Source organism: Xiphias gladius, chromosome 10 (assembly GCF_016859285.1).
Source record: "Xiphias gladius isolate SHS-SW01 ecotype Sanya breed wild chromosome 10, ASM1685928v1, whole genome shotgun sequence".
In the NCBI taxonomy this organism is placed as follows: Eukaryota; Metazoa; Chordata; class Actinopteri; order Istiophoriformes; family Xiphiidae; genus Xiphias; species Xiphias gladius.
The window spans coordinates 4,397,473-4,422,975 of record NC_053409.1 but is presented as its reverse complement, the minus strand read 5'-3'; the positions used below and the strand labels follow the sequence as shown (position 1 = coordinate 4,422,975).

General features: G+C 36.9%; 3 protein-coding genes across 4 annotated transcripts; 1 reads left to right on the top strand and 2 right to left on the bottom strand.

Annotated features, from left to right (window-relative positions):
• The first annotated feature begins 5,831 nt into the window (after nucleotides 1-5,831).
• On the top strand, nucleotides 5,832-8,002 carry pth2 (parathyroid hormone 2). The gene is made up of 3 exons (XM_040137354.1): nucleotides 5,832-5,935; nucleotides 6,280-6,459; nucleotides 7,825-8,002. Exons 1-3 carry the CDS (start codon nucleotides 5,832-5,834, stop codon nucleotides 8,000-8,002), a joined length of 462 nt encoding a protein of 153 aa, XP_039993288.1.
• A 1,163-nt stretch (nucleotides 8,003-9,165) lies between these two features.
• tedc1 (tubulin epsilon and delta complex 1) lies at nucleotides 9,166-15,329 on the bottom strand. 2 transcript variants are annotated; one of them, XM_040136337.1, is made up of 8 exons: nucleotides 15,050-15,329; nucleotides 14,353-14,437; nucleotides 12,444-12,664; nucleotides 12,189-12,326; nucleotides 11,675-11,743; nucleotides 11,001-11,087; nucleotides 10,540-10,671; nucleotides 9,166-10,185 (listed from the first exon to the last, which is right to left on the bottom strand). In XM_040136337.1, the coding sequence occupies exons 1-8, from the start codon at nucleotides 15,191-15,193 to the stop codon at nucleotides 9,823-9,825; spliced, it is 1,239 nt and encodes a 412-aa protein (XP_039992271.1). In that variant the 5' UTR covers nucleotides 15,194-15,329; the 3' UTR covers nucleotides 9,166-9,822. The 2 variants fall into 2 exon arrangements, with proteins under 2 accessions (XP_039992271.1, XP_039992272.1); XM_040136338.1 differs by having other exon boundaries at nucleotides 15,053-15,329.
• Nucleotides 15,330-15,802: 473 nt separating this feature from the next.
• Nucleotides 15,803-22,079, bottom strand: dnal1 (dynein, axonemal, light chain 1). The gene is made up of 8 exons (XM_040137735.1): nucleotides 22,032-22,079; nucleotides 21,484-21,522; nucleotides 21,082-21,191; nucleotides 19,353-19,408; nucleotides 19,195-19,250; nucleotides 18,838-18,964; nucleotides 18,239-18,379; nucleotides 15,803-16,815 (listed from the first exon to the last, which is right to left on the bottom strand). The coding sequence occupies exons 1-8, from the start codon at nucleotides 22,032-22,034 to the stop codon at nucleotides 16,766-16,768; spliced, it is 582 nt and encodes a 193-aa protein (XP_039993669.1). The 5' UTR covers nucleotides 22,035-22,079; the 3' UTR covers nucleotides 15,803-16,765.
• Nucleotides 22,080-25,503: the final 3,424 nt, after the last annotated feature.

The following is a 25,503-nucleotide window of genomic DNA, read 5'->3' as shown; positions in this document are numbered from 1 at the left end:
ATGTATGTATATATATGTGTATATGTGTATATATATATATATACACACACACACACACACACACATATATATATACACATATATACATACACATATATACACTGTTTCTGATGAGAACATAGGTAGTGTGAGGTGAGTCAGGCTTTCAGTCTGAAGCTTGTTATCCTCTTTAAAATCAGTGTTGCAGAGGCATTGTTAAGACCAGCTGCTTCCTATCCGCACAACATTATTTCCAACAAGAAGCATAATGAGATCTTTAACAAGCTTCCTTTACGCTAACAAACTCTGCAGAATCTGCTCCATTTCACCTTTGTTTCCATTTCAGTAGGCATCCACACATAGGGAATGTTTCATGACCCAGGGGCAAAGTATCAAATTACACATCAGTGGACACGTCCGTTTTTTAAATCACTTCCTGTAAAGCTGATGTTTGGAGATGGAGGGTTTCTCGATTGTGACATACTAACAAGGTGTCTTTATAGGAAAGTTATGTCTGACTATTCCGCAAGAGTCAGCAAACTCAATATGCCACTGGGTGTAACAGAGAAGCCAGAGAACATGTTTTAACTGATTTATCCAGGAAATGTTTACTATGCAGCAGTGTCCTACTTCAGGGTATCAAATCTAAGATTGCCTTTAGTCTACAGATATTTTACCCAGGTTGTCTTAGAGAGAATGGTCCTTCTATGAAAATAAGATGAGATGAAGAAGATGACATGATGGAAGTGTTGCTTGTTTCCTTTTTATTGTTGGGTATGCTTGATATATATGCAATAAACAACCCATGTAGGATCACCTCCTAGTCTATTTCAGTATACAGTAATTATTCTCTGTTATGAATCCCTCATCTTAGACATATTATTAAGTCATAGCTACTATGCCTGATTTCAAACCTCCGAATCACTACCTATATCAATTTTAAAAAAGTCTGGTTTTGTGTTCATTGACTGATGTTCCCCTCATTGAAAAAACAACTGAGCCAATCAGAGCATTGGAGGCACATAAAAGAATGGAGAAGTCCTGAAAAATTGCCATGTGTTGGTGTTAGCTTGATCCCATCATTCACTTTGGGAAAAATATTTTTGACCTCAACTATTGTCACATAAAAAGTCACAGTTCACACTAAGATAATAAAAAAGGTATAAAGACAAGCAGTTCTTCCCCTGGGAAAAAAAACTCCACTTTGAAATACAAGGAGCTCATTCTTGGCTGTATTTAAATTACATGAGTAGCAGTGGATTCCCTGAAAATGGTATGTAATTTTAGCTGTAATTATTACTGGAGAGGGTGAAAAATTACCCACATATTTGCTCAAGACTGGATTAAATTCACTGACCAGGGCCGGTAACATTAAAATCACCCAAAATTGGATATAACAGAAAAAAAAATTACCACTAACTCTGCAGTTCTCCTAGGCTCCATGGAGCGTTTCAGCATATTTCAGCTCATTATTTTGGTCTTACGGTCTCCAACTTTACGGTTTTTATTCACTCTCGCCATTCTCGCAGAATAGTTTTCAGCCACAGCAGGTAACTGTTTGTGACTAGCTGGTGAAAACAGTGGAGAATTCAACATCTTAACAGATGATCTGATAACACTGATAATATATCAGTGTTGTGTTCACAGCTTGTTTCCACTATCCCCAAGTCAGTCAAATCAGCTATTGCAGGTTGAAGTCCACATAATTTTTTTTTTCCGTGCATGCAAAGACATTAATGCTTTAGTCTTTAGTCTTTTAGAGAGAAATGTCCAGTGTTTGGTTCATCTCCCAAAGAATGAACTCACTCGCACATACATACACACACACACACAAGCACTATAATGATTTTCAGTGATAAGATGCTGGGCTCTCTACCATAGCACCATGACTTAGAGTCTTTGAAATGGGACACTAACAAGCTAACAACACTTCCACAACAGTTTTCCTCTTGCACGTTCAACTGCAAACTCAAAGTTAGTTTGATCTGGTGAAGGGTGAGTCATTTGTGTATGTGTGGGTGCGTTAGGGGGGTAGGGGGTTAAGAAGGGTATATAAGTATGAAAGACAAGAAACTGGTGGTTTTCAACCACTGTAGACGTGCACACAGCACAGAAGCAACAAAAAAATGCACGAGTGGAAATCCAAGTTTTTATCCAAACTTCTCTCTGTTTAGAGGAGACAAAAACAAAAATAACTGGTACATAGAAAGCAGCAACAAAAAGAAATTACCTGACTGCAAAGAGTAATTTCTTTTGCTGTGGTCAGTTCCTTCCTCTGGTGGTGGTTCATCTGGAAACATTTCTCTGCTTGGATAACGGCTGACCTCTAACCTCTGAAGTCCAACTTTGATAGGCTGCTTGCTGGTGCAATCAGACCAACACATCCATCTGAGAAGCAGGTAAGAAACCAGCCAACTGCCAGCCTCCTAACAACTTTTAAAACTTTGTAAAACCAACACCTTTCCACGAAGCCAATGTTATTTTAAGCTGTGGCACAGGTAAGTCTATCAGTAAATTGAATATTCCAAGTTACTCAAGAATGCATTCACAGATTTTTCATTAGTTTGCAAAGAAGAACATAAACACTGTCTCACTGTGACCATGACTGCTAGATGTTCGTTCCAGCTGAGCATGCACTGGACTAAAAATAGTAAAGAACTTTTAACAGTTGTTGGTCTGTACAGGCTCTGTATAGGACAACAATGTCTTAACAGAAACTGTTGCTGGTTATGTGGTCTTAGATATCTCATTAAAAAGTTTTAACAATTCACAACTGTTAAAAATTGAATAGAATATTATGTGATTGTACGTGTTTAAACCACAAGGTTGAGAAACTCGTCTAAGAAAAACGTATTCTAATGTAAAAATTTCTCGTTATACATGCTGGTGTAAAAAAAACTATAAGGTAGCAATAAGGTAGCCTTGAGGTGTGACTGCAGTTGGTAATCAGGATTATGACCTTTTCCTTACCTATACAATCAAATGTTACTTTTGCATTTTGATTTGAGACATTTTTAGCTATATTTGGTAACATTTATAAATCCAATGTTTAAAGATGAAAATTAAATTAAAGGTGCGTAGAAGGCCATTTCAGCAATTACTAAACATTTGCTGGTTTCTTTTTAAATATAAATTATAATATATATAACGGACATTCTCTATCATGTCACACTCAGAGCAAATTCATGAAATGTTCTCTATACAGTTTTGTTTTAAGTTCACCTTTTGACTTGCATTTGTTAATACTCAAGTAATTACAAAGCTGATTATGTTTTGTTTTAAATACAGTTATTATTAAAGCTGCAAGCACTGTTGAATGGGCCCTCGCACCTTGAGCCCTTGGGGGTAGTGGCAGCCATGTTGTTAATGGAGTTTGTACGGCATGGCCTTAAAATTGCATAATCGTCGGATACCGAACCAATGAGTTAAACATTACTTACTGTGTCCACCAGGTGCATTGTTGTAGTGTGCATAAAAGCAGGGACGTGCACAGATACACCCTAAAAGGTGAACAAGCTACACAATATAGCATCATCAAGGTCTGAAGGCTTTTCTGACCTAATGTGAAATGGATCTGGTAAACCCGCTAGGAGGAGCACATCAATGTAAACATGTCATTTCAAGCTGCCAGTGGGTGGTACTATGATTATGGTTGAATATTGGCATGAAGAATTCTCCGGGCTGAGACTCTTATTAAACATGTTAAGTTTGGGGCAGATTTAACAACATATATTTGTGTTACAACAACCTCCTGTTTCAAGACAATTAACTGATTTTTTTCCGCCCCAACGGCATTCAACAAAAACTCACAATTTTCATGATGAAGCCTCATTAAGGTCTTAAGGCTTTTCTGACCACATTTGAGATGGACCTGGTAGAGGGAATATATCAAAGTATAGAAACTATAATTTCCTGTTGCCATTATGTGGCGCTGTGACTATGACTGAATATTGGTCTATAAATGTCCTTAGGCCTGGACTCTTATCATACATAAGAAGTTTGGGACAGATTGCACAGTGTATATTTGAGTTGCAACAACTTCCTGCTTCATGTTTAGACATCGAAATACACCACGCCATCAAAGACTCACTGTTCACAAAAACTCAAAACCTTTCCAATTTAGCATTACGAATATATTTTGATTAGACTGACCAAATATAATGTTCATTAATTTTCCAGGAGGATTTTGTTAAAGTACAATGCCTGTAAATGGCAAAAAACTGCACTGAAATTGCACAGTAAATTCAAAATGGCTGAATTCCTGTTGGGTTCAGGGTATGGCTGAAGACTTTTTGTAAGTCTACTAATGTTTCATATGGCTACCACCTTTTGTACATGTAGATGGAATGTACCACAAAGGCTATTTCATTGAAATTTTGTAGTTGAAGTGCATACCAGGTTTCATGACTTTTTGAGCATCCTCAGCACCTCAACAACAACTTCCATTTTCATGGCGAAACATCATGAATCATTAAAAATTCATCATGCCACCGAGGCAGCACCGTTTGATAAAAAGTCACAATTTTCACAACAAACCATCACCAAGGTCTTCAGGATATTCTGTGCAATTTTGAGGTGGATGTGGTCAACCCACTAGGAGGAGTATATTAAAATATAAAACATGTAATTTCCTGTTGCCAGTAGTTGTGCTATGAGTATAACTGAATATTGGCATGTTAATGTCTTTAGGCCAAGACTCATCAAAAATGTGAAGTTTGGGGCAGTTTGGACAATGTATATTTGAGTTACATCAACTTCCTCTTTCATGGCAAAACTTCGAAATTCGCCAACAGACATGCTGTTAAAAAAAAATTGAAAAGCTTTTCAATTTAGCATTGCAAAGGTCTTTAGATTGCTCTGACCAAATTTGAAGTGGGTCTGATGAATTTTCTAGGAGGAGTTCATTAAAGCACAACACATGGAAATGGCAAAAAATGCCATAATAAACATAGCGATTCCAATAGGGTCCTCGCACTGTTCCGTCCGGTCGGTGCTTGGGCCCTAATACTACTACTACTAGTAATAATAATAATATTAACATTATTATTATTATTATTAAGTCTGGTGTTGTAATATTATTATTGCGATTTCAATAGAGTCCTCGCACCAGTCAGTGCTCGACCCTAACAATAATAATGATAAACATAACACTTTCAATAGGGTCCTCACACAGGTCGCTGCTCGGGCCCTAATAAACATAGCGATTCCAATAGGATCCTCATACTGATCGTTGCTCGGGCCCTAATTATAATAAACATTTCAATAGGGTTTTTGCACCGGTTGGGCCGGTCGGTGCTCAGGCCCTAACAATAATAATAACAATAATAAACATAGCGATTCAAATGGGGTCCTCGCACCAGTGGTGTTCAGGCCCTAATAACAATAATAAACACTGCAATTTCAATAGGGTCCTCACACTGGTCAGTGCTTGGGACCTAAATATTCATATATGATGTTGAAAATGGGTTTGTAATTCATTGCTATACTCCTGATAATTAAATATACAGTATAGTCAACATGTCAAAGTTAATATATATAATAACATAATAACAGTCAAGTGTCAAGTATTACTATTCAGTATTTCCAGTGTATCTTCATCACAGTGAAAGACACAACAAAATGGATTACTCATAAGGCACTGGAACATTGTATGCCAACTGCAGCTTCCTTCTTTTTCATAGATTATTTATACCTATGAGGTTGCAAGGGGAAGACCAATCTTGGCAGTCATACTGAGGACTAGAAAAACTGTAAAACCAGCGTCTTATGAATGTGTTTAGAATCAGTTTGAGGATTATAAAGCCACAACTCAGTTAACATATGTTAAGGATGTCATTGGGTTTTTTTTTAGGATGCCTGCACAGCCTGCTTTCCCCCGTACGTCCTTCCTGTTGCTTTGCATTCTGGGTATGACCTTTGTGACATCTGGCTTCCCTCAGCCTCGACTACCTCTCAGGTAGCCTCTTATTAAGGGTGCAGAAAACTATAGCTGTTATTGGTACACTGGTTCTGAGTAACTACCATAGCAGTTACTCAGAACTAATAGACCAAAGAACTAACTAATTCTTCAGGGATACCTCACTGAACGTCTAACAATTTTCTCATTTATTTCACTCATTCTATGGTTTACTTGTTTATATATGTCTAAATGATATAATCTAATATAGAACGTGGATTACACTATATTAACATTTTTTATATTTTCTACATCATTATTTAAAATTCATTTTTCTTTGCTGCACTTTGCGAATATTCTAGGATGCCAGTTTCACAAGAAAGTGTCATCTTGTCTGATTCCAGAAGTACTGATGATTCAGAGGAATCTGAACGAGATGACTGGGATGTCCTCTTACCCTCCATCTCTCTCCGTGATTGGAGCACTCAAATGATGTCGGCGCCCAGCCTCGAAGCAGCAGCCAACATCAAGGCAGGACTGATGAGTGAGGCGTGGCTCTTTGCCCCAGGGAGGGCAGAGGCAAGGTAACTGCATAATGAGGGAAAAGCCTGGCTCTGTCTGAAGCTACCAAAATCTGCCTAAAAGCACTTCTAAAGCTCACTCATTAACAAATTATGTCTTTTGTTTAATCCATACAACAAAACAAAGTGTAAAGAGCAAAAGTGTGTCAACAAGTGGTTTACAGGTGGTTTACAGTGGTTTACACCTTTGGATGGAGCCAGGCAAGCTGTTTCCCCGTTTCCAGTCTTTATGCTAAGCTATGCTATGCTATTTTTCCAAAACTATTTCTTTAAACAGGTATTCTCAGAGGAAATTTTGGGCTTTGGGTGATAGTGGAAGCTACACCAAAATCAAGTAGTGCATCTTAAAGTAAAGACAGCATTTCACATGACCTACGAGTGTCAGGAATTTTGTCAACTAAGATTCTGTTCAAGTGAAAAAAATAAAACAACAGTGATATACACTGGCTTCAGAAAGTATTCAGTCCCCTGAACCTTTTTCCACACTTTAGTGTGTTTTAGATTCAATTGTAAATGGACAAAATTGGCATTTTTGCCCATCAATCTACACTCAATAACCCACAGATGTTCTATGGGGTTTCAATCTGGGCTCTGGCTGGGCCACTAAAGGACAGTCAGAGACTTGTTCCAAAGTCACTCCAGCATTTACTAGCTGTATCAGTTGGGTCATTGTTGTGCTGATAGATTAACCATCACCCCAGTCTCAACTCTTGTGCATTCTCGAGCAGGTTTTCTTCAAAGCCACCTCTGTATTTGGCTGATTTCATCCTTCCCTAAATTATGTCCCTTCTGCTGAGAAGCTCCCCCAAGGCATGATGCTACCACGGGGATGGTGTTATCCAGGTTATGAGCAGTGCCTGGTGTTCACTAGACATGGTATTCAGAGTTCTGCCCAAAGGGTTAAATTTCTGTCCAATCAGACCAGAGAATATTTTTATCTCATGGTTTCAGAGTCCTTTAAATGCCATTTGGCAAACCCCAAGCAGGTTGTCATATGCCTTTTACTCAAATTGGCTTCCGTCTAGCCACTGTACCATCAAGGCCTGATTGATGGAGTGCTGCTGAGATGCACAATTTGGAGTGCCACAGCAAAGGTTCAAAATATTTCTGTAAAAAAGAGATTTCAGTTTTCAATTTTTAATAAATCTGCAAACATTTCTAAAAACATGTTTTCACTTTGTCATTACAGATTATTGAGTGTAGATTGATGGGCAAAATAGCAATTTTATCCATTTAAAATTAAACGCAATAAGATGTGCAAAAAGGGGCCTGAAGAATACCTTCAGAATACTTTCTGAGGGTATTAGTGTGGTACCTGGATTGTTTTTCTGGTCACTAATTTCAAGGTCATCGTCTGTATATCACTAGCATGGAGAGGGCATTGCCTGCTGAATGGTCATCTCAGGGGGCTGGGATGGTGAAGAGGAACATGGTGGTGGCTGATGATGCTGCCTTCAGAGAGAAGAGTAAGCTCCTCACCTCCATGGAGAGACAGAAGTGGCTGAACTCCTACATGCAGAAACTACTTGTGGTTAATTCTTCATGATAATGTGATCATTTAGTCTTTACAGCCATCTGAACTGTACACTGGCAAAAAGCCTTTTAAAGGGATACACGAAGTCTCTGAGTGATTGCTGTCAGTCAAAAAACCAGATGACAGGGAAGACATTAAAAGTTAATACCTGCTGTATTATTAGTACTTAAGTCTAGCCTCTGAAATTAAAATTCTATTTCAATTTCTTGTAGTACTTTCAGTATTTTATTTCAATCCTCCTCAAAATTGTAATTCAGTTACTGATTTCCCTAAAGATGGTTAAATGAACACTTCAACTATGTGAAAATAATTTTGTGTTATTAAATTTGATGAACAAATAAAGATACAAAATGTTTTCAATGACTGTAGCTTGTGTTTGACTTCATACAACAGTATTGATATCATGACAGCTGAATTTAATAGTATTGTTATTCTAATAAACAAAATTATTCTAATGATCTATATATTTATGAGGTCTATATTTTATGCATTTTAACTCCAACCAAAAGTAGGAAGTGTTTGTACTGAATGGTTATATACATGGCTGTAAAGGTCCATTAACACCCACACAACAAAATTTTAGAGACACATTTTGCACATTCAGGTATATTTAGGCCTTTAAATAGAATTACAAATGTTAATTTAGTAGCTCAACATTTTGAGAGTTACTTTTTTTTGGTTTTTTTCTTTCTGAGAGTGAGATGAAAAAATTGATGAAAATCTCACATTTGCCCATTAACTACGGAACTGGATTCAGTATGTGGTTAACTTAGCTTAGACTGGAGCTTACCTGGAAGTAGATGAAAACAGCAGGCTTGGCTCTGTCTAAAGTTCAAAATCCAACTACAAACAGCCTTAAGGCTCACTAATTAATATGATGTATTTTGGTTTGGCTATACCAAAAGCTGTGCACCAGTTGTATCTGGTGCACAGCTGTATATAGCCCTGGGCTGCTATTGAGTAACTCCCCCTCAAAACATGTATTATCATGTTTACATTTGTGTTTGTGTATGGATAAACAAATGAGATGCATTAAAATTGGTGACCTTTAGAGGTTTCTATAGACATATTTTTTCACTTTGGACAGAGCCAGGCTAGCTGTTTCCCGCTGCTTCTAGTCTTTATGTTATTTGGCTAACTACAACTGAAAGCTCTGTACTTAAAACACAAGTATATTTCCCAAAATTTCTTTAATATATTTTAAATATATTCTAAAATACTTTTTTCTGACTGAAGTAAAACACTCCATAAACACTCATACACATGCTGAGGACACAGGGATAATAATTCCACATAATTCTAACATGGGCTTGATCAGCCATAATATTTGTGATGTAGGAATTTAATTTTATTGTTACATTCATTGCAAGTAATTTTGTGAATTCAATGAATATCCAACATACATAGCTGTCTAAAGACAGCTTGCATTTATTATTAATTCTTTACTAGCTTTATGTTAATGTTCTCTCTTTTTAACTTTGTTAAAAGATAAAAGGTATAAAGGTTATTACCATTTTCAGCTAGAACAAACCTCAGTTATTGAAAGTATATTTCCTTGTGAAAGTAAAAAATGCAAGAAAATATCCAGTTTCAACTGTAAAATGAATATCTAGTACACTAAAAAACAAAAGTTCAAATTGGGTGTATTTCTGAATTAATAAATCAGCATCTTGATATATCTGAACACATCATCACAAAAATTTCAGCCGAATAATTAATGCTGATAGAATCATATAAATAAAAATAGACATTTCTTCAACAGGTCCTTATCAATTTGACAAAAGCATCTCAGTTACTATTGCAAAATGTAATCATCCAATTAAAAACGATGTCTATGTCGGTATCAACACCAGGTCATCCAGTCCACCAATCATTTCCTGCAGCTGCATCGTGTTGACCAGTCTCTGCCTGTCCCTCCTCTCCAGCAGCAGAGCCTCTGTCTGAAGAAGCAGCTGTGCAGCCTGAGACACTGGGAGCTCATCTGGAGCCTTGGGCCTGCCATAGAGCCTCTCTGCTGGGTAGTTACTGTGTCTGACCGGCCTCTCAACCTGGAGCCTGACTCTGTAGGCCTGGGAGAAGGAGGGCAGGGAGGGGAGAGAAAAGACAAGAGGATTGGGGGAAGATGTGCCCAATCCACCCTGCATCCTCTCTCCTCTTCTGTCCTCAGTATCCCCTCTGCCTCTCCTCTGTCTTTTCTAGGACATAGGATGAAAAAAAATTACACAGAAACAGAGTAGGAGCACACAACTATCATTATCATATTTGTCTGATCAAAGACAGGCAATCTGTACTGACGGTCTCAAAAACAACCTCCCCTGGGATAAATAAGGCGGTGCCACAAAGGTCTATGCTGGATCCTTTACTATTTAATATATTTATTATATATCTAAATAAATAATATTATCCCTCCAACACAGACTTAATTTCCATTTGTATGTGGATGACACCGTCTTGTATTCATTTGGCTCCTCTTTAACTCAAGCCATACCTTTGACGTTCTTCAGACATCTCTGTGTGTGTGGACATCTCTGTGTCTGTGTGTTGCAAACCTGTGCTGTGGGCAGTCTCAACAGCATGTCCTCAGATTTCTCTAACCCCTGGTTTCCGTAATGACACACAGTGGGTGTATGTGTAGGCTTCTTAATAACAGGATCAGTCAGATTGCAGTCAACCACACTTTCCTGCACATACACACACACAAGCTTAGCATCAGATTTGCTGGGACACATGGCTGCTACCATCCTGGAAAACATTGAGTGGAGAAACTTTATATCTGGGTCTGAGAAAAAATATGTCAGTGCCCTAATCCAGTCACAAATACTCTCCTGTGTGAAACTGCAGATTTACTATGTCAAAAATCCAAAATTTTCCATGTTTCTGCTGTGGCAGGATACTCTGCAACATCAAATAATGTGCACCTAAATTTTGTGAATTATGACCCACAATGTTGGAAATCACTTCAGTGTTGAAGTTTGCTCTTGTTTTCCTGTGTGTTGTGTGTCTAACTCACCATCCAGGTCCAGAAGACTTTCTCCACCTGTTTCCAGTTCAGATATGCTTCTAGGAGGTCACAGAGCTGCCACGTACGAACACAGTCCTATAAAACATAGACACACATACATACTTTACGATACATTTTTTAAAAACACCCTAAATCATAGTGTGAAGGCAGTAGGTAGAAATATTCATGGATGTGAAAATTTACATTATGCATTTTATAAGATAAAGAATCCACTCAAACAACAATATAGGCTTGCAATTAGTAAAAATTACAGAGAGCAAATTCACCTTTACTGGGGGGGGGGAAATCAAAATATAATTTATATTAGTTTCCAGGTGTACAACTGTAGCTTATTGGAAGGACAGTTCTCACTAAATGAATCATTTAATATTACTTTAACTACGTAAGCCTTTTGAGCCCAACTTCACTGTCACTATGTATAGCTTGTCTTTTGATACGTAATCATTAAATACAAAAATCGGAATTAAGTATGAAATGAACAATAAAGAACATAATAAACTAAAATGTTATTTTCTTGGCAATTTCCAAAACCAAAATTATTTTCTGGCAAGAGGGCACTAAGTTGTAAACCATAGAAAACCATTTAGTTATCTAAATATAACTCCAACAATAGGTGGATCATATTATTAGTAATTTATTTTTATAAAAACAAACACACTCACATTCTTTAGCACTGTAGAGCTTTGATCAGAGGAGGAAGATACAATGGAGGGGAGGCTGGAAGAAAAAACCTGAGAATAGGTTGATTTCTTAGTTAAACATCACAGTTTGTGCAATACACATTTCAGTTGACCCCTTTTCATCCCTTTAAAAAAGTGCTAATGGCAAAGTCATGACTTCATAATAAACTTCTTATCAGTGATGGACATGGGCTATACCGTTATCCTGGAAATAGTTAGTCACACTGACATTTCTGATTTCATGCATACAAGTACTTAAGTAACCAATGGGATTTAACGGCAGAAGATTGTTAATGTGCAAGTTCCGTCTTATGGGGAGTTTAAATTATTGAGGTTGAAAGGTCTTGCATGCAGATTGACTATACTTTGTATTGGAGACTAATGTAATTTTCAAACATCCTGCACTCAAGTATGCTCCAAAACCACTAATTTGTTGTGTTTTGAACGTTTTGCAGAATAGCAGCTTGTGGAAATGGAAAAGAGGGTATTTTCTCACAGCATGAAGCAACCAAGTCCGCTCTTCTACCATGGACAGCAGGATCCTTCCTTGGTGCCTCAGATAGCCAATGAGCCACTGAAGTCTCCGCAGGGAGGCCGAGCCTACCTGGAGCTCATGAGAGAACTGAGTATTCACCTAACACACAGAGACAGAGATTAGGCATATAAAAGTATAATTATATAAATATGTAATTACAGAACAACATTTACCAGTATACTATTGTGGTGTTAATGGTATTCCAGTGTTACTTACAGGTATAGATGTGAGAAGTAATTTGTCTAGTTGTTTTACTTGCTGTGTCAGTAATTTCTCTAGTGTTCCTGTAGCGAGCAGCCAGCCTAGTGCCAGGAGAAGATCTCGGCTGGAGAAACTCCTTCCCTCCTGTCCTTCTCCTACCTCCCTCCCATACGTCCATTCAGCATGGCAACCAGTCTGCCAGAGGAATTCAGCCACCAGCTTCCTGTGTTCTGAGTCTATGCACAGACAGAGGGCTGGGTAATAATCCAATACTATTATATACTGACTTTTGCTGGAATCGTATCATGGCAATGTGATCACTTTTTTGTACAAAATTCTGTTGTTCAAGTTAATCATTCCATGAAAACTGTAGTTTAAATTAACAAAATATGGTATTAGTGTGACAGGTAACTTGTGGCTTTAGGAGGCTCCTCCCCACAAGCAATTAATCACTGCCTATTGGCCTGAACCTGGTTAGTCCCTAGATGGATTTACAGTTGCTCCAGAAAATATTCATACCCCTTCACTTTTTGCAAACTTGATTGATTTTACGTTTAATCGCAAGGATAAAGCAAACAGGATGTACCTGACCAGAATTTGGAGTGCCACAGGAAAGAGTCTGAATACTTCTGAAAATTCTAAAAATATTTTTTCATTTTGTCATTATGGATTAGTGAGTTTAGACTGGTGGGCAAAAACACCAATTTTAAAATTAAATCTACAACAAAATAAAGTGTGCAAAAACTGAAGGGGTCGGAATACTTTCTGAAGCCACTGTAGGTGTGTCTATTTAGCCTTAGTTCAGGTAGTTTTGAGTTGCTGTCCTGACACACTCCTTCCTGCCTTACTGACTTATGCTTCTTCCTCTTCCTTTGCAGTTATGAGTTATGTTAACTTTTTGCTTAAAAAAAACAAACTAATAAGTGTAACCATAGTGCACCGAAAGTTCTATTTGTAGGCTCACACCCTGAACAGGCCAAGCCTACTTAAAAAGAGTGCAACCTACAGGTTGTGAGGTATTTTGTGTTTTAACTCTATATTTTAAACATCACCTGCAATAGTGTTTTTGTGATTGCTCTAAGAGCAATTGTATTGCAGGGTCCTGCTGTCCTCTAGGGATTACAGAGTATAATTCCCAGACAGATTTTTTTAATATAATGGATTTATTTCCCCAGGATTGTCAATTTCAGCTGGTTATGTATGTTAATTAATAATAATTGTTTTTTGCTGGATACATGCTGCTGTTTCACTCCCATGCAGTTTGTGCTAGATCATTGTTGGAGTATCCCCTTTCCCTTTAAGTATATATCTGCCCTATTCAGTCCCCCTTGCCAGAACTAGCTGTTTTAATGGTATTGATATATTATATTTGTATTGGCATTTCATCTTATTAATGACCACTGTTATATGGTAATTTTTTGTCATATAAACACGCAAAAATAAATCATCATCTGTTTTGAACTTAAAGCCACCTGACCTGTTTCTGATCTTACTTGTGTGGGTTACCCTCATGTGCTAGCTGAACAATTTCCTTGAATACCATTCCCAAGGTGTTGTAGTTGGAACTTTAAGATAAATTTGCATTTGGCTGACTTTGGTCAAATTAGGTTTGGTTTTACACATCTGAAAGGTTTTGTCTGAAGAGCACAGTTCAATGTACTGAGTATTAATTTGGTTATTTTATGTGTAATAATGGGTAAATTCACCATACAATCATATTGATATGGGAAACATATTCATATCTTTGAAAAATGTTCGCTTTTTGTCAGTGTCAATGAGCTTCAATTAAGAGCTGGAGAAAGCAAACACACGTGCTGTGTTTTCAAACTGGAATAATCCAGCTGAAATGGAAATCGCTACAGTCCAGGACAAATAGCATAAATAGCTTTGCATAGATCTACAAAAGAAAAAATATTTTACTGACCTCCTCTTAACTGTGTGCTGGCTTCAGATGAAACAATACCAATTCTCTTAAGGATGTTGGCAAGGAGTTGCCAAAACTGCCCTTCCTGGAATATAACAGCAAGCAGAAAGATAACTATATATTATGACAATATGTTCAATATGCTCAGTCTATTAGAAGTGTTCTTCCCCTTAAAGCACAGGACAATAACACACATTGCTTTATTTAAAAAATGGCCAAAAGACTTCTTTCTGCTTCTTTTTAAAAGGACGCTGTTTTTCCCCATACCTTTGATACTTGTTATACTCAAATACCTGCTCCTGCAGTGACGCTTCTTGGATCAATGTATATGATTAAAATTGTATCATTCTTCTGATCAGAATACCATACAATCCCTGTCTGTGATCATGACTTGTTAGGCTAATACTTAACACGAGGAAATCGTCACGAAAGTAAAAGTTATATACAGTTTTTTGCACTCTCGTTTATAGAAATGTGATCATATATTTTGTATGTAAAAAAAAATTCCTGCAAAGTAACTAATAGCTGCTGCCAAATAAATGTAGTTCCAAATATTTCCCTCTGAATTGTAGTGGAGTAGAAAAAAGTTAATACTCAAGGAAAGTACAAGTATCTCAAAACTGTACTTAGGTTCACTAGATGAGGAAATATACTTAGTTTTTTCAGCCCCGACAGGGACAACAGATGATGAATTTACCACCTCGACTCCACCGCCGAATTTTGCACGTCTGAAGGTTTCCGGTGCGGGAATAGAGTCCAGGCCGGTGGCCGCTAGCAGTCTGCATAGAGTTCCTATCACCTGCTTCACTTGCAAACTCACAGACACTTTGATCCGCTGCATTAAAACTGCTGCATACTACAGACACATAACCAAAATTTCCATCCATTCAGCTATTTACTCAGTCCGGTAGACACTTGCTTCTTTTCTACCGCTTTAAGGTTGAGCCGTGTACTTCCGGGTACGAGGTCGTTGCCAAGAAAACAAATGAGTTATTGACTGACGTTTATGTTAACCAATTATATATATGATTTACAGAGCGGTGGGTTGGACTTACTTTTCATTGGTTGGGTACTTCGTTGGTTGGATAATTCTTAAAAACACATTAAACTTTGAAGTATTTTAAATTCATTTCGCCCAGTTCATGTACTATAATCAAAACATGAACTCTTGAACTTTTAGTTTAATGCATAAAAAAGTGCAAATCGCATGACCTAAAGTAACCTCTCAATATGAATTACAAAAAAAAGACAAAGCTGTCTATTTGTCTATTACAAAACCGTTACATACGGCTCTATTACATATTAAAAAATTAATATGATTACTGTTATGCTTCAGGTGACAAGGCTCAAATGAGAAGATACCATGTCACATCAATAGTATTTATTTAAAATATCAAAGCCATTTAAAACCATAAACATCTCACAATTGTAAGTACAAACATGCCTAAAATAATTTAAAACATAAAAATAATTTAAATAAATTGGTAATTAGTTTTTGCCCTTCAAAATAATAAACAGAAGTTATTGCAATACATATTCATGTTAGATCTGAATCTAATCAATTTTAGACATATATTACATGACCTCAGTATTACAGTGTATAGCCAGGAAGATCTCAAGAAACACAGTACCAAAGAGAGCTGTGGATGTATTTTGGTCATAAAAGCTTTGACCCTGATTTCAGCAAATCTGGAATTCTGATAACAACCAGGAAAAACAGTAGGCTGTTTAAGTACCACGGGAAGATGCAGCTATTTGCTGAATTTTTCATTTGTGGTTGATACTAAAATGTATCACTCTAAGTCACTCTTTCTTACCAACAGTTGCTCTACTGCTTAGTCCAATGTGATGTAAATGTAGCATAATCCAGCTAATCTTTATCTGTATTTGGCCATCTCTCCATGTTGATGTTATGGACTAAGAACAGTACCAGGTATTTACAGCCAACATGGAGATAATAGCATTACCTGATCAACATCTGGTCCACAAAAATGTCTCTGCTCACTAGACTGTGTGCTACACTGTGCTTTAGTTCTTGCTATATGAATTTAAAGGCATATAAAATCCAGGATATCCAAATCCTTCATATTTTGACAGTAAAAAATAAAACAATGGGGGGAGGAAATGTGCTTATCACATAGTTCTACTTAAAGGGTCTTGTCAGAACCTTTTTCTGGTACCAAACCCACAAGGCCTAAAGAATTGTCAATTCAAAACACTTTTTTTCAACTCTAGAACATAGACATTCTGTGTATTTGTTGGCTATTTTGTGCTCTTTGATCTACAACAAAGTCTATGCTGTTGTAAAAATCATATTTTATGTAGAGAAATGCAACATGACAAACCATACAAAACTTAAAAAAGCAAAGACTCTCAGGGACAGGGGCTGTAATTTTGCAGATAGTTATGCTTCTCAGCTTTCTCCATCTCCTTCATCCTCTTCCTGTTTGATGACTGGGGTTCCTAGAAAGTAGAAAGGAGATCATCAGTCTTAAAGGAGTCACTTAACCTAAATTTCCCTTGTAACTGAAAATGTAAAAGTTAGTCATTGTTTTTGGCTGAACTGCAACAGCAGGGCCAGCCCTATAAACGCAAATGTCAGTGACTGACTGATTGTGTGAGTGATAAAGTTTCCCCATTGGCCGTTGGTCTTTCCAAATAAACTGGAGCCACCAGTTTCTATTGCGTCATCAGGGTGGTGTTCACAGGCAGTGGTGCCAATTTAGCGCCTTTGTCACTAGATTTAACGACTTTTCACACCCCTTTAGCAAGTTTTCTTTAGAAAAGCACATAGCGACATATCTAGCGACAATTTGGACAAACTTAAGCTACTTTCTGTAGAAGAGAGTCGCCAGTATTGCCCAACGAGCACAAGGTCAGACTTTCCCTCTGCAGACACACAACTCTCTGGTCTCATTCAATTGACCACAGGGCAGCTACATAGATGAAAATGAGTTTCTAACTTTCTCTCTGAGTGGTCATTTTACAAGTAAATATAGCTGAAATAACAGCAAAGCTGTTGTCTTTAACTTATGTGTATGGTGATTTTGTCAGACGACGTCAAGGTTATAAAATCAGAATTTTAGCGGTGCAGAGCAGCAGCTTGGAAATGGCTTTGAAGTGACTGCTGCTAAGTCTTAATGGGCCATGTTTCAGTCACAATTTCTACTTATTCCATTGTCTGACAATAGAAACAGAAAAAACTGTAAATGAGAACAGCTTTATTGGGAATTGGGCTGTATTAAAATACAACAAAAAATGTGAGCATAGAGACTAGGAGAGAAGCAAACATATAAAGGGCAGTCCAGCCATATACTAGGTTTTGAACTAGTGTTGTTTTCATGGTTTCTCAGTTTCATTTTACAGACCCAAAAGCAATTTTAGTAACATTTACAGGTCCATAATTTCCTAAAAAAATTGCTCATTTCTAGGAATTGTCCTGGAAAAAACTGTTTACCTAGCTATGTGAAAAATAAAAATTTCCTTGAAATGACTGCTCTTTTTAAACCCAAGTAATTATCCCTTCATCATTCAATTATTAAAAACTTTATTTTATATATTGCTCAATTGTATGTTTGCCTGTAGATAGATTTTTACATTTTTTCATGTTCAGCTGACCTTCTCTGCACTGACAAGAAGACTTTCCAGGTTATGTTGGAAATTCATTTTAGAATTCATTCAGAAACTACAGACAGCTAAAGTGTTACCGCAGTTTATTTCAATATACCCTGGAATCTTATGGGAAGGTCAGTTATTTGTTTAGTTTTTTGTTTTTGTTTTTTTTATTTATTTAGCATTGTCTATACTGTCGAGGGATGACAGTAGTGGTAAGAATATAGAATATGAATAGTCATTCTTTCAGACATTGCTGCTGAAACACTCCTACCATCTAGTTTCTTCAGATTAGGAAGTCTTTTAGAGGCTTCATCCATCCAAGTGCCCTCAGCTGAATGCTTCTCCTCCAGAGGATTTCCAACAAACACCAGGTCAGCAAGGCATGGTAGGTCAGCTAGCCTCACAAACTCTCCTACACAAAACAGAAAAGACATCATATCCCAAATTAAAGAGTGCCACATTGAGGATTTCAACACCAGCAAATATTTAGCACATTAGATTTAAAAATAAGATTAGTTACCCTAAACATTAGGCCTCAATTAAGTGTTTTATATTGCATGACAAATTCAGTTTTGATTAGAATTTTCCTCCCAACAAAATATGAAGAATGTACTGTACTTCTAGAAGAAAATGCGGCTAAAGCTTGAAGTGTCAGACAATGGAAGGAATAAAAGGCTGCTTTTATCCTCTTTAATAAAAAAAAAAATTGTAAGGCAAGAGGCGGAGTTTTAATTATCTGAAATAGGTCACTTAACCTAATAAATGTTCCATGAAATCATGAGTAAACAGAACATAGTAATTTTGCAATCTGATTAGCTTTGTCTGTTTTAGATTTTAATTGTGTTGACTATATTTATGAATGTAGCTTACCCCATTCTTTCACCAGGTTGTTGGACATGTAGAGGACTTTCAGGTTCTTCATGCATTGGATTCCCTTCAGTTTCTCTATAAAGTTATAGGAGATCCACAACTCTTCTAATGTGTCCCCTACTGCCTCCTGCACGCATGCACAAAAACACACAACTGATGTGAAATCATGTACATTCAAAGTATGTATTTAGCATGGGTTACCCATTTCTGAAACTCCTGTAAGTTAGAAAAAGTGATATAGACCATTACTAGAGAGAAAGAAGAAATACTGAAATCAAGAAAGAAGATAAAAAGGAAAATAATAAAGCACTTGGACAATAAATCTAATCACTTAATTCTGTCTCATATGTAACTTACCAGCCCAGTGAGAACCTTTATATTATTTCTTCCTAATGACAATATTCTCAGGTTCTCTGGAAGGACACAATATAACACCACATTACAACACAACATTTCCATCCATGAATAGAGTTTGAGTGTATTTGGCTATATGTATTTATGAAGTCAGTACTCACTCAGACCATTGAGATTTGTTATTTTCTCAATGCAGTTTGTGGAAAGAGACAGCTTTCTGTGGAGGATACATTACAATAACTTATCAGGTATTTCAAAGATGATATGCTAGTCTGTTTTAAAACATTAGTTACTAAACACTATTAGGTGTATAGTAACTTGCTTTTTCACTGATCTGCAACTGAAAATTCAGTTCATGCACTGAGAAGTCATTCTGTTATCTGCAGTTGTACAGTTTTTGTGGGAAACATCTACATAACTGATCTGCTAAAGTATTAGCTTTATTATTTGGTCTCTATAAATGGTTAAGCACATTAGAGACAGTGTACTGAAAGTTAAGTTATTATTTGATTTGACGGTCATCATTTGATTTGACCATTATTATATGGAGTTAATTTGATTCACTTATTTTCACTCATTAAATGTGTTGGTTTATTCTGTTAATTATGCTGTTGTTGACAAGGAAGTGTTGTCAATCCCGAAATACAGATACGGTACATGTATACAGTCTATGATGGAACTAATGAAAACACTTTTGTGTTAAAGGGATAGTTTGGTTTCCGGGGAATTAACCACAAGGAGAAAACCTCGAGGAAGTGCAGTTTGAGGGTAAACCACTAGGACCTATCTTAGCTCTACTGTTAGTTGTTTGTGGGATCAAATCGAAGCTCCACTCAGTAGTAGGAAAACACACATTATCTAAGGCTGAGAAGTCAGAACTTTGTGCATTGCCTTATAAATTTTCTTCACAAAGTTTACACAAGTTTGAAACAAATCGTGACATTTACACTGTAGTTTGAAACTACTTACTGCACATATTTGTATTAATAATATGCATAGGAGTTTCTTGTCGAGTTAAGTGTTTCAGCCAGTGCTTCTTCTCTTGCTACACTGACTAAATCCTAAACATAACCATGTCACTGGTAGGGTACAACTTGTTAGGGATTATACACAGCACGGGAAGATCTTTGTCTGCCATTCAGGGGCAAAAAGTAGCTCCAATCTTTCTCTGCCATAGGGCACATAAATAGGGACTCTGATCAAATTAAAGCTGAATCGATCAGATGTTTAATCTAAATAATTAGCAAATTGAAGCCCTCAATATACTACCATTTCTTTCATGAAAAATTAGCCTTTTGAATCTTATACTTATGTAAATTACTTAATGCATAAAGTCTGAAACAAGTAGAGCAAAATTGTTCACAGGAAAAAGCATCTTTTCAAACATTTTGCACAAGATAACAAAATATGATACAGTGCCAAATTGTCAACTGTAACAGCTAGTCTACTACCATACCTACTGCATGTTGGAAAATTCTTACTCTTATTGATTTTGTTCAGGGTGAATTGGTCCAAATTTGTAGCTTCACCAGAAAGTAATTAATACCTTTATAGTGGATCAAATGGTAAGTGTACAGTATAGTCAAGACACCCATCTGTCAGTTATGAAACATTTGTTTTTCTACTGGAGCTACTGGATCCCAAAGACATCCAATTAATGAGCTCAACTGGGATAGTATCATGGTTTCACATTCACATTCAAATTGCATGCAGAAACATAAAAAAGCCATCCATGAGTTTGTCGGTATGGAAATTGTAAAAAAAAAAAAAAAAAGAAAGAAACAGATCTATCCCTCAGAGAATTTCTAATGCTACCTTGCTTTAAAACTTACCTAAACAAACATATGTATAATAAAATGAAACTAGCAATCGTATCACTACGGGACTCACTCGCAGTTGCTGAGTGTTGAGAGAGAAGCATCCATCTTCTCTATAGGAGGAATCTGACCATACAGTTTTATTGCTTTAGCCTCGTTCACTTTCTCCCCTGATTTTTCCTCCTGCGCGCGCGTGCGCGCACACACACACACACACACACACACACACACACACACACACACACACACACACACACACACACACACACACACACACACACACGCACACACACGCACGGGAGAGAGAGAGAGCTCAAAAGATGCAATTACAAAAACTGTTACAATTACGCAACTCCGCAATGAACTACCGGTCATGAGTTCTCCGTACTTGATTGAACGCAAATAGATAATTACGTTACACAGTAATTCATGGTATTCTGTCTGTGTTTTTCAGCTGTGTCAGTATGTCACTCACCCACTTGGTCAGAGCTTCTCTCACAGTCGTTGCCTTGGCCTGGAGACATTACATGAGGCTGGGTTATATTGTGATGACAAAATAGCAGATAGGAAACGTACTGTAGACAAGCTAGAGAAAGCTTTACATTTAACACACACTCTTTATTAAACTATAGACTTAGAATGTACACGGTCTTTATTATTATTTTAATTTTAAGGTTTTGGCTGCTACACTCTTCAGTCTGAGCGAGTATCCATTCGAACCAGTCCTCTTCCTCCCAGCACAAGATTTAGCAATTGGAAAAACGACACAAACATCCGCACGCGTTTAGGAATGAGTTGATCTTAACCCGCTATTTAAAGTTCAATTAACCACATTTAGGGTTAGCTAACTGGCTAATTAAAGTTAGCCCATATTAGCTCACAGTGACAACAATGCTGCATGTAAGGTCAATTAATGCTCTCAGACACGAAGTCACTGCATGTTCGGATACGTTTAAGACAATGTAAATTTGCCAAAAAATACCAAACGGCAACGAAAAATTAAACGACAACACAAACACTCACCATGTTGATGGTTGATGCCTGCTCTGGTTGCTATGGCACTGACAGGAAGCCAAAAAGCTGCGCCTGCGCCGCGTAACTGTGATTGGGCTTGACCCAATTTAGAAAACAAAATTTAATTGCGGGTGAACAAGATAGCAATGGGCTGCTTTTGCTATTACCACTGTTTATAGTGTAGTATACGTGGCTGTATCTGCTGTGAAATATTCCTCACCTATTGTCACCATTTAATCTCGCAGGAGAGGTGGAATAAAGTTAGATCAGTTGTGTGACACTTTTTAATGCGCAGGGGTAATAATGAAAAAGGACCCCTTCGCACCCACTAATGTAGAGACCCACGTAGGGAACAAGCTGACTTGGCCATGCACACGACAGAATTAGAATATGCAAATAAAGGGGATGAAAATGTCAAAATAAATAAATTAGGCATGCCATTGTCCCATTAGAATAACCCTTCAGATGCAAACAGTGTAATGCTACTAATAATCACCCTCATATGCCTATGTCTGTCTTTATGAATTAAGGTGGAATGGAATAAAGGTGATGATTTGGTTTTTCAGTGTTTTAATCTGTGACTCCTTACTCCTTTTCTCACAGTATCTTTTCCTGCAAACCTGACAACCTAAAAGCAAAGGTCTCAGATACAGACCTTTTTTGTAACTGTACCTGCTAACTGAATGTGACTGTTAATTTTCACATTAATAAAATGTGAAATGATTCTGGTCAAGTTTTGGTGATCATAGAGACAAGACTTCAAAGTGTTTATATCCTGCGGTTGATGCCCCTTTTTATAGCAGGTCAATACTGCCCTCCAGTGATAAAAGTTTAGTAATGCATCAAAATGTAATGATTGGCTTTGGTATGCCTTGACTTTACACCTTGAATTAACTGTGGATATTTCATTCAATTTCAACTGTTCCAATTTAATCTTGATGTACAGGAGTGTTAATGTGAAAATACTGTAATTAATTTTATATAAATGGTACCTATGCAGGAAACATAATTATGGTAATAATTTAATAATAAATAATTAATGAAAATATGTACCCTAATTTTATAGTACACTGAGATTCTTTTTTTTATATCAGCATTTAAACACATTACAAGGAGGAGGCATCAACAATGTCAAGTTTTCATGAATAGAGGAAGACATTAAATAACAATAACAAATTAAAATCGTTTGGAATTAAACAAGACAAGATAGTAAGTGGTAAGGTATTTAAGGTAGATGTGTCCTACACCATTCTTATGTTAAATAAAGGGAGGTGAACGCAATAAAAACAACACCTTTACAATATAGTGCACACAAATGCAACAATCCTGCAATAACTAGCAAATTTACAAAGAAAATAATTTTGAAACGGGCCTCAACTCTACTGTAGTTTGCTTTACACTTATGTTTGTACTGTTGTCATGCTGAATTGCATTATTCGTAAGGCATACACATGTATATGTTTAGGAATACCACACAGTAAATTGCAAATAAGCTGTCCAGCAGTTGTCAGTAAATAGCTGCTTAATTGTAGCCTCTGATAATGTAGCATTGATACATACCTGTATCATATTGCATAAATGATACATATGCATACCATCCAGGATTTCCTATTTCTTTTTGGGTTCGTCATGAGTCCACCATAGTCTCTGAAATTTGCTAGTAACTTAGTGATGCATAGGCCACTGCATAGGCTCCACCCCGTGGTTCCAGCTCTGACGATCCTGCCAAATATATATATAGAGGCATAAAAATGAATATTTTACAGGAGGCTTCATCTGGAAGACATGTTTGGAAGACTGTTGGTCAGGTCAGGTGAATGAAACTGAGACAACAGGGACAATGAATGACAATCAAGGAATAGTTCAACATTTTTGAAATACACTTATTTGCATTATTTTCAAGAGTGAGATGAGATGATCAATATTAATCTCACCACCTCCCTCTACCACCTATCAACGGATCAAATGCCGTCTCTGGCAAAGTGGAATGCACTGCTGCTCTACCAGCACATAGAAAGGAGTCAGCCAAACCAAAAGGATATAGTTCCCATTTACTAACTGGAAATGTGATGACAGAAAATACAGTGTTTCATGTGTTGGTTACACAATGTGGGAAAGTAACTCAATAGTCCAGTGCTGCTCTTTCAGCAGGAAAGAAAGCAAAATTCCTTGATTCAGAGTCTCACAGCAGACTGATGAAACTTACTTCTGACAGTCAGCCAGCTGCAACATTGACTCCTGTGCTTTTTCCACAGCTGCTGGAATTTGCAAACCATGTTTAGCATGTTGACTGCAAAAACAATAATGCTTGGCTGGGGAAAAAAAAAAATGTTCCCATGCAAGCAAAGAAGCAATGATCAGTCACAAGTCATGTAGCATGCAATAACATCAGTGTAAGCAACTACGAAGAGATATGCTAAGTGTGGTGTGACTCTAGCTATCCATGAGCTCAGGTCAGTGGGAAACCATCAGCCATAAGATCTTAAACTAAATAAACACAATAATGTGGTAAATTAAGAGTTTCTTTTTGTTGTTATTTTTTAAATTTAAAAAAAAAACTTTAAAAAAAACTTCTTTATGGCAATCTTTTTTTTTATATGTATGCTGCATAGCACAAACGCAGGTGTGCACCAGCCGCAACTTCTGCATATGTTACAGTCAGAGGACTTACTATGTTTTATATTGTGTAGAAGAAGTTTCACAGTAAGAAGCATTTCTGTTCAAAGTTGCACAGTATAGTATACACTGTTTTGGCTGAGATAATTTTGAGTTGTATGTGCACAACTTGAGTGCAAGACAAATTTCCTCTTGAGACAATCATGTTATCAGTGAGCCAAAGGGGTGGTACCAGGCCATGTATGAACTTCTAGATTGTTCCAAAAGCGACGCTGAAGGTGACATTCTAACACACACACACACACACACACACACACACAAAAGTTTTAATCCTTCATACACGTGGGCTTAATATCGTCATTTATATGTATATACTATCATCTCTATTAATAATGAATAATACATTTTTAAAGATAAATGAAGAAAAAACATTTTAATTGACATTAATAAATGAATGGATGACTTTTTCATCCCATTTTTTAACTGTGCCGCATTCACAATAAGTGGGAACTAGCAAGTCTGAATTTTGATCTAGAAAAACCCTATGAAAAGGCTTCAATTTGTTTTGTTTTTTCGTTTTTTTTTTTGTTCAAATCAAATCAAATATTTTCAATGCTGCGATGGGTCTTCAGCCCAATTTTATTTGTACTTTGATCTTCTTAGCGCCCAAAAGACCAAAGTCAGAGGTGAAAAGATTGTTGGTGGACAACTATGCAAAAGTAAAGTCACAGTAAGTTTTAAATGAAAAATAATAGAGGTAGATAATGATGAGACCGCAGATTTTTAGCTAGTGAACACATTTGTTTGCCAACATTATTTGAAGAGAAATTTTAGCGGTTGAAGGGCAACTCTTGCCATCTCTGGC

Bases quoted from the DNA above. Each gene is read 5' to 3' on its own strand.
- pth2 (XM_040137354.1), top strand. From the start codon at position 5,832: ATGCCTGCACAGCCTGCTTTCCCCCGTACGTCCTTCCTGTTGCTTTGC. The intron at 5,936-6,279 runs GTAGCCTCTTAT...GTCTGATTCCAG, and splicing joins CAGCCTCGACTACCTCTCAG to AAGTACTGATGATTCAGAGG. The intron at 6,460-7,824 runs GTAACTGCATAA...GTATATCACTAG, and splicing joins CCAGGGAGGGCAGAGGCAAG to CATGGAGAGGGCATTGCCTG.
- dnal1 (XM_040137735.1), bottom strand. The intron at 19,409-21,081 runs GTGAGTCCCGTA...TATCCTCCACAG, and splicing joins TCAACACTCAGCAACTGCGA to AAAGCTGTCTCTTTCCACAA. The intron at 16,816-18,238 runs GTAGGAGTGTTT...TCTACTTTCTAG, and splicing joins TAATCTGAAGAAACTAGATG to GAACCCCAGTCATCAAACAG.
- tedc1 (XM_040136337.1), bottom strand. From the start codon at position 15,193: ATGCAGCGGATCAAAGTGTCTGTGAGTTTGCAAGTGAAGCAGGTGATA. The intron at 12,327-12,443 runs GTAAGTAACACT...TCTGTGTGTTAG, and splicing joins TACTTCTCACATCTATACCT to GTGAATACTCAGTTCTCTCA. The intron at 11,088-11,674 runs GTGAGTGTGTTT...TATGTTTTATAG, and splicing joins GCTCTACAGTGCTAAAGAAT to GACTGTGTTCGTACGTGGCA.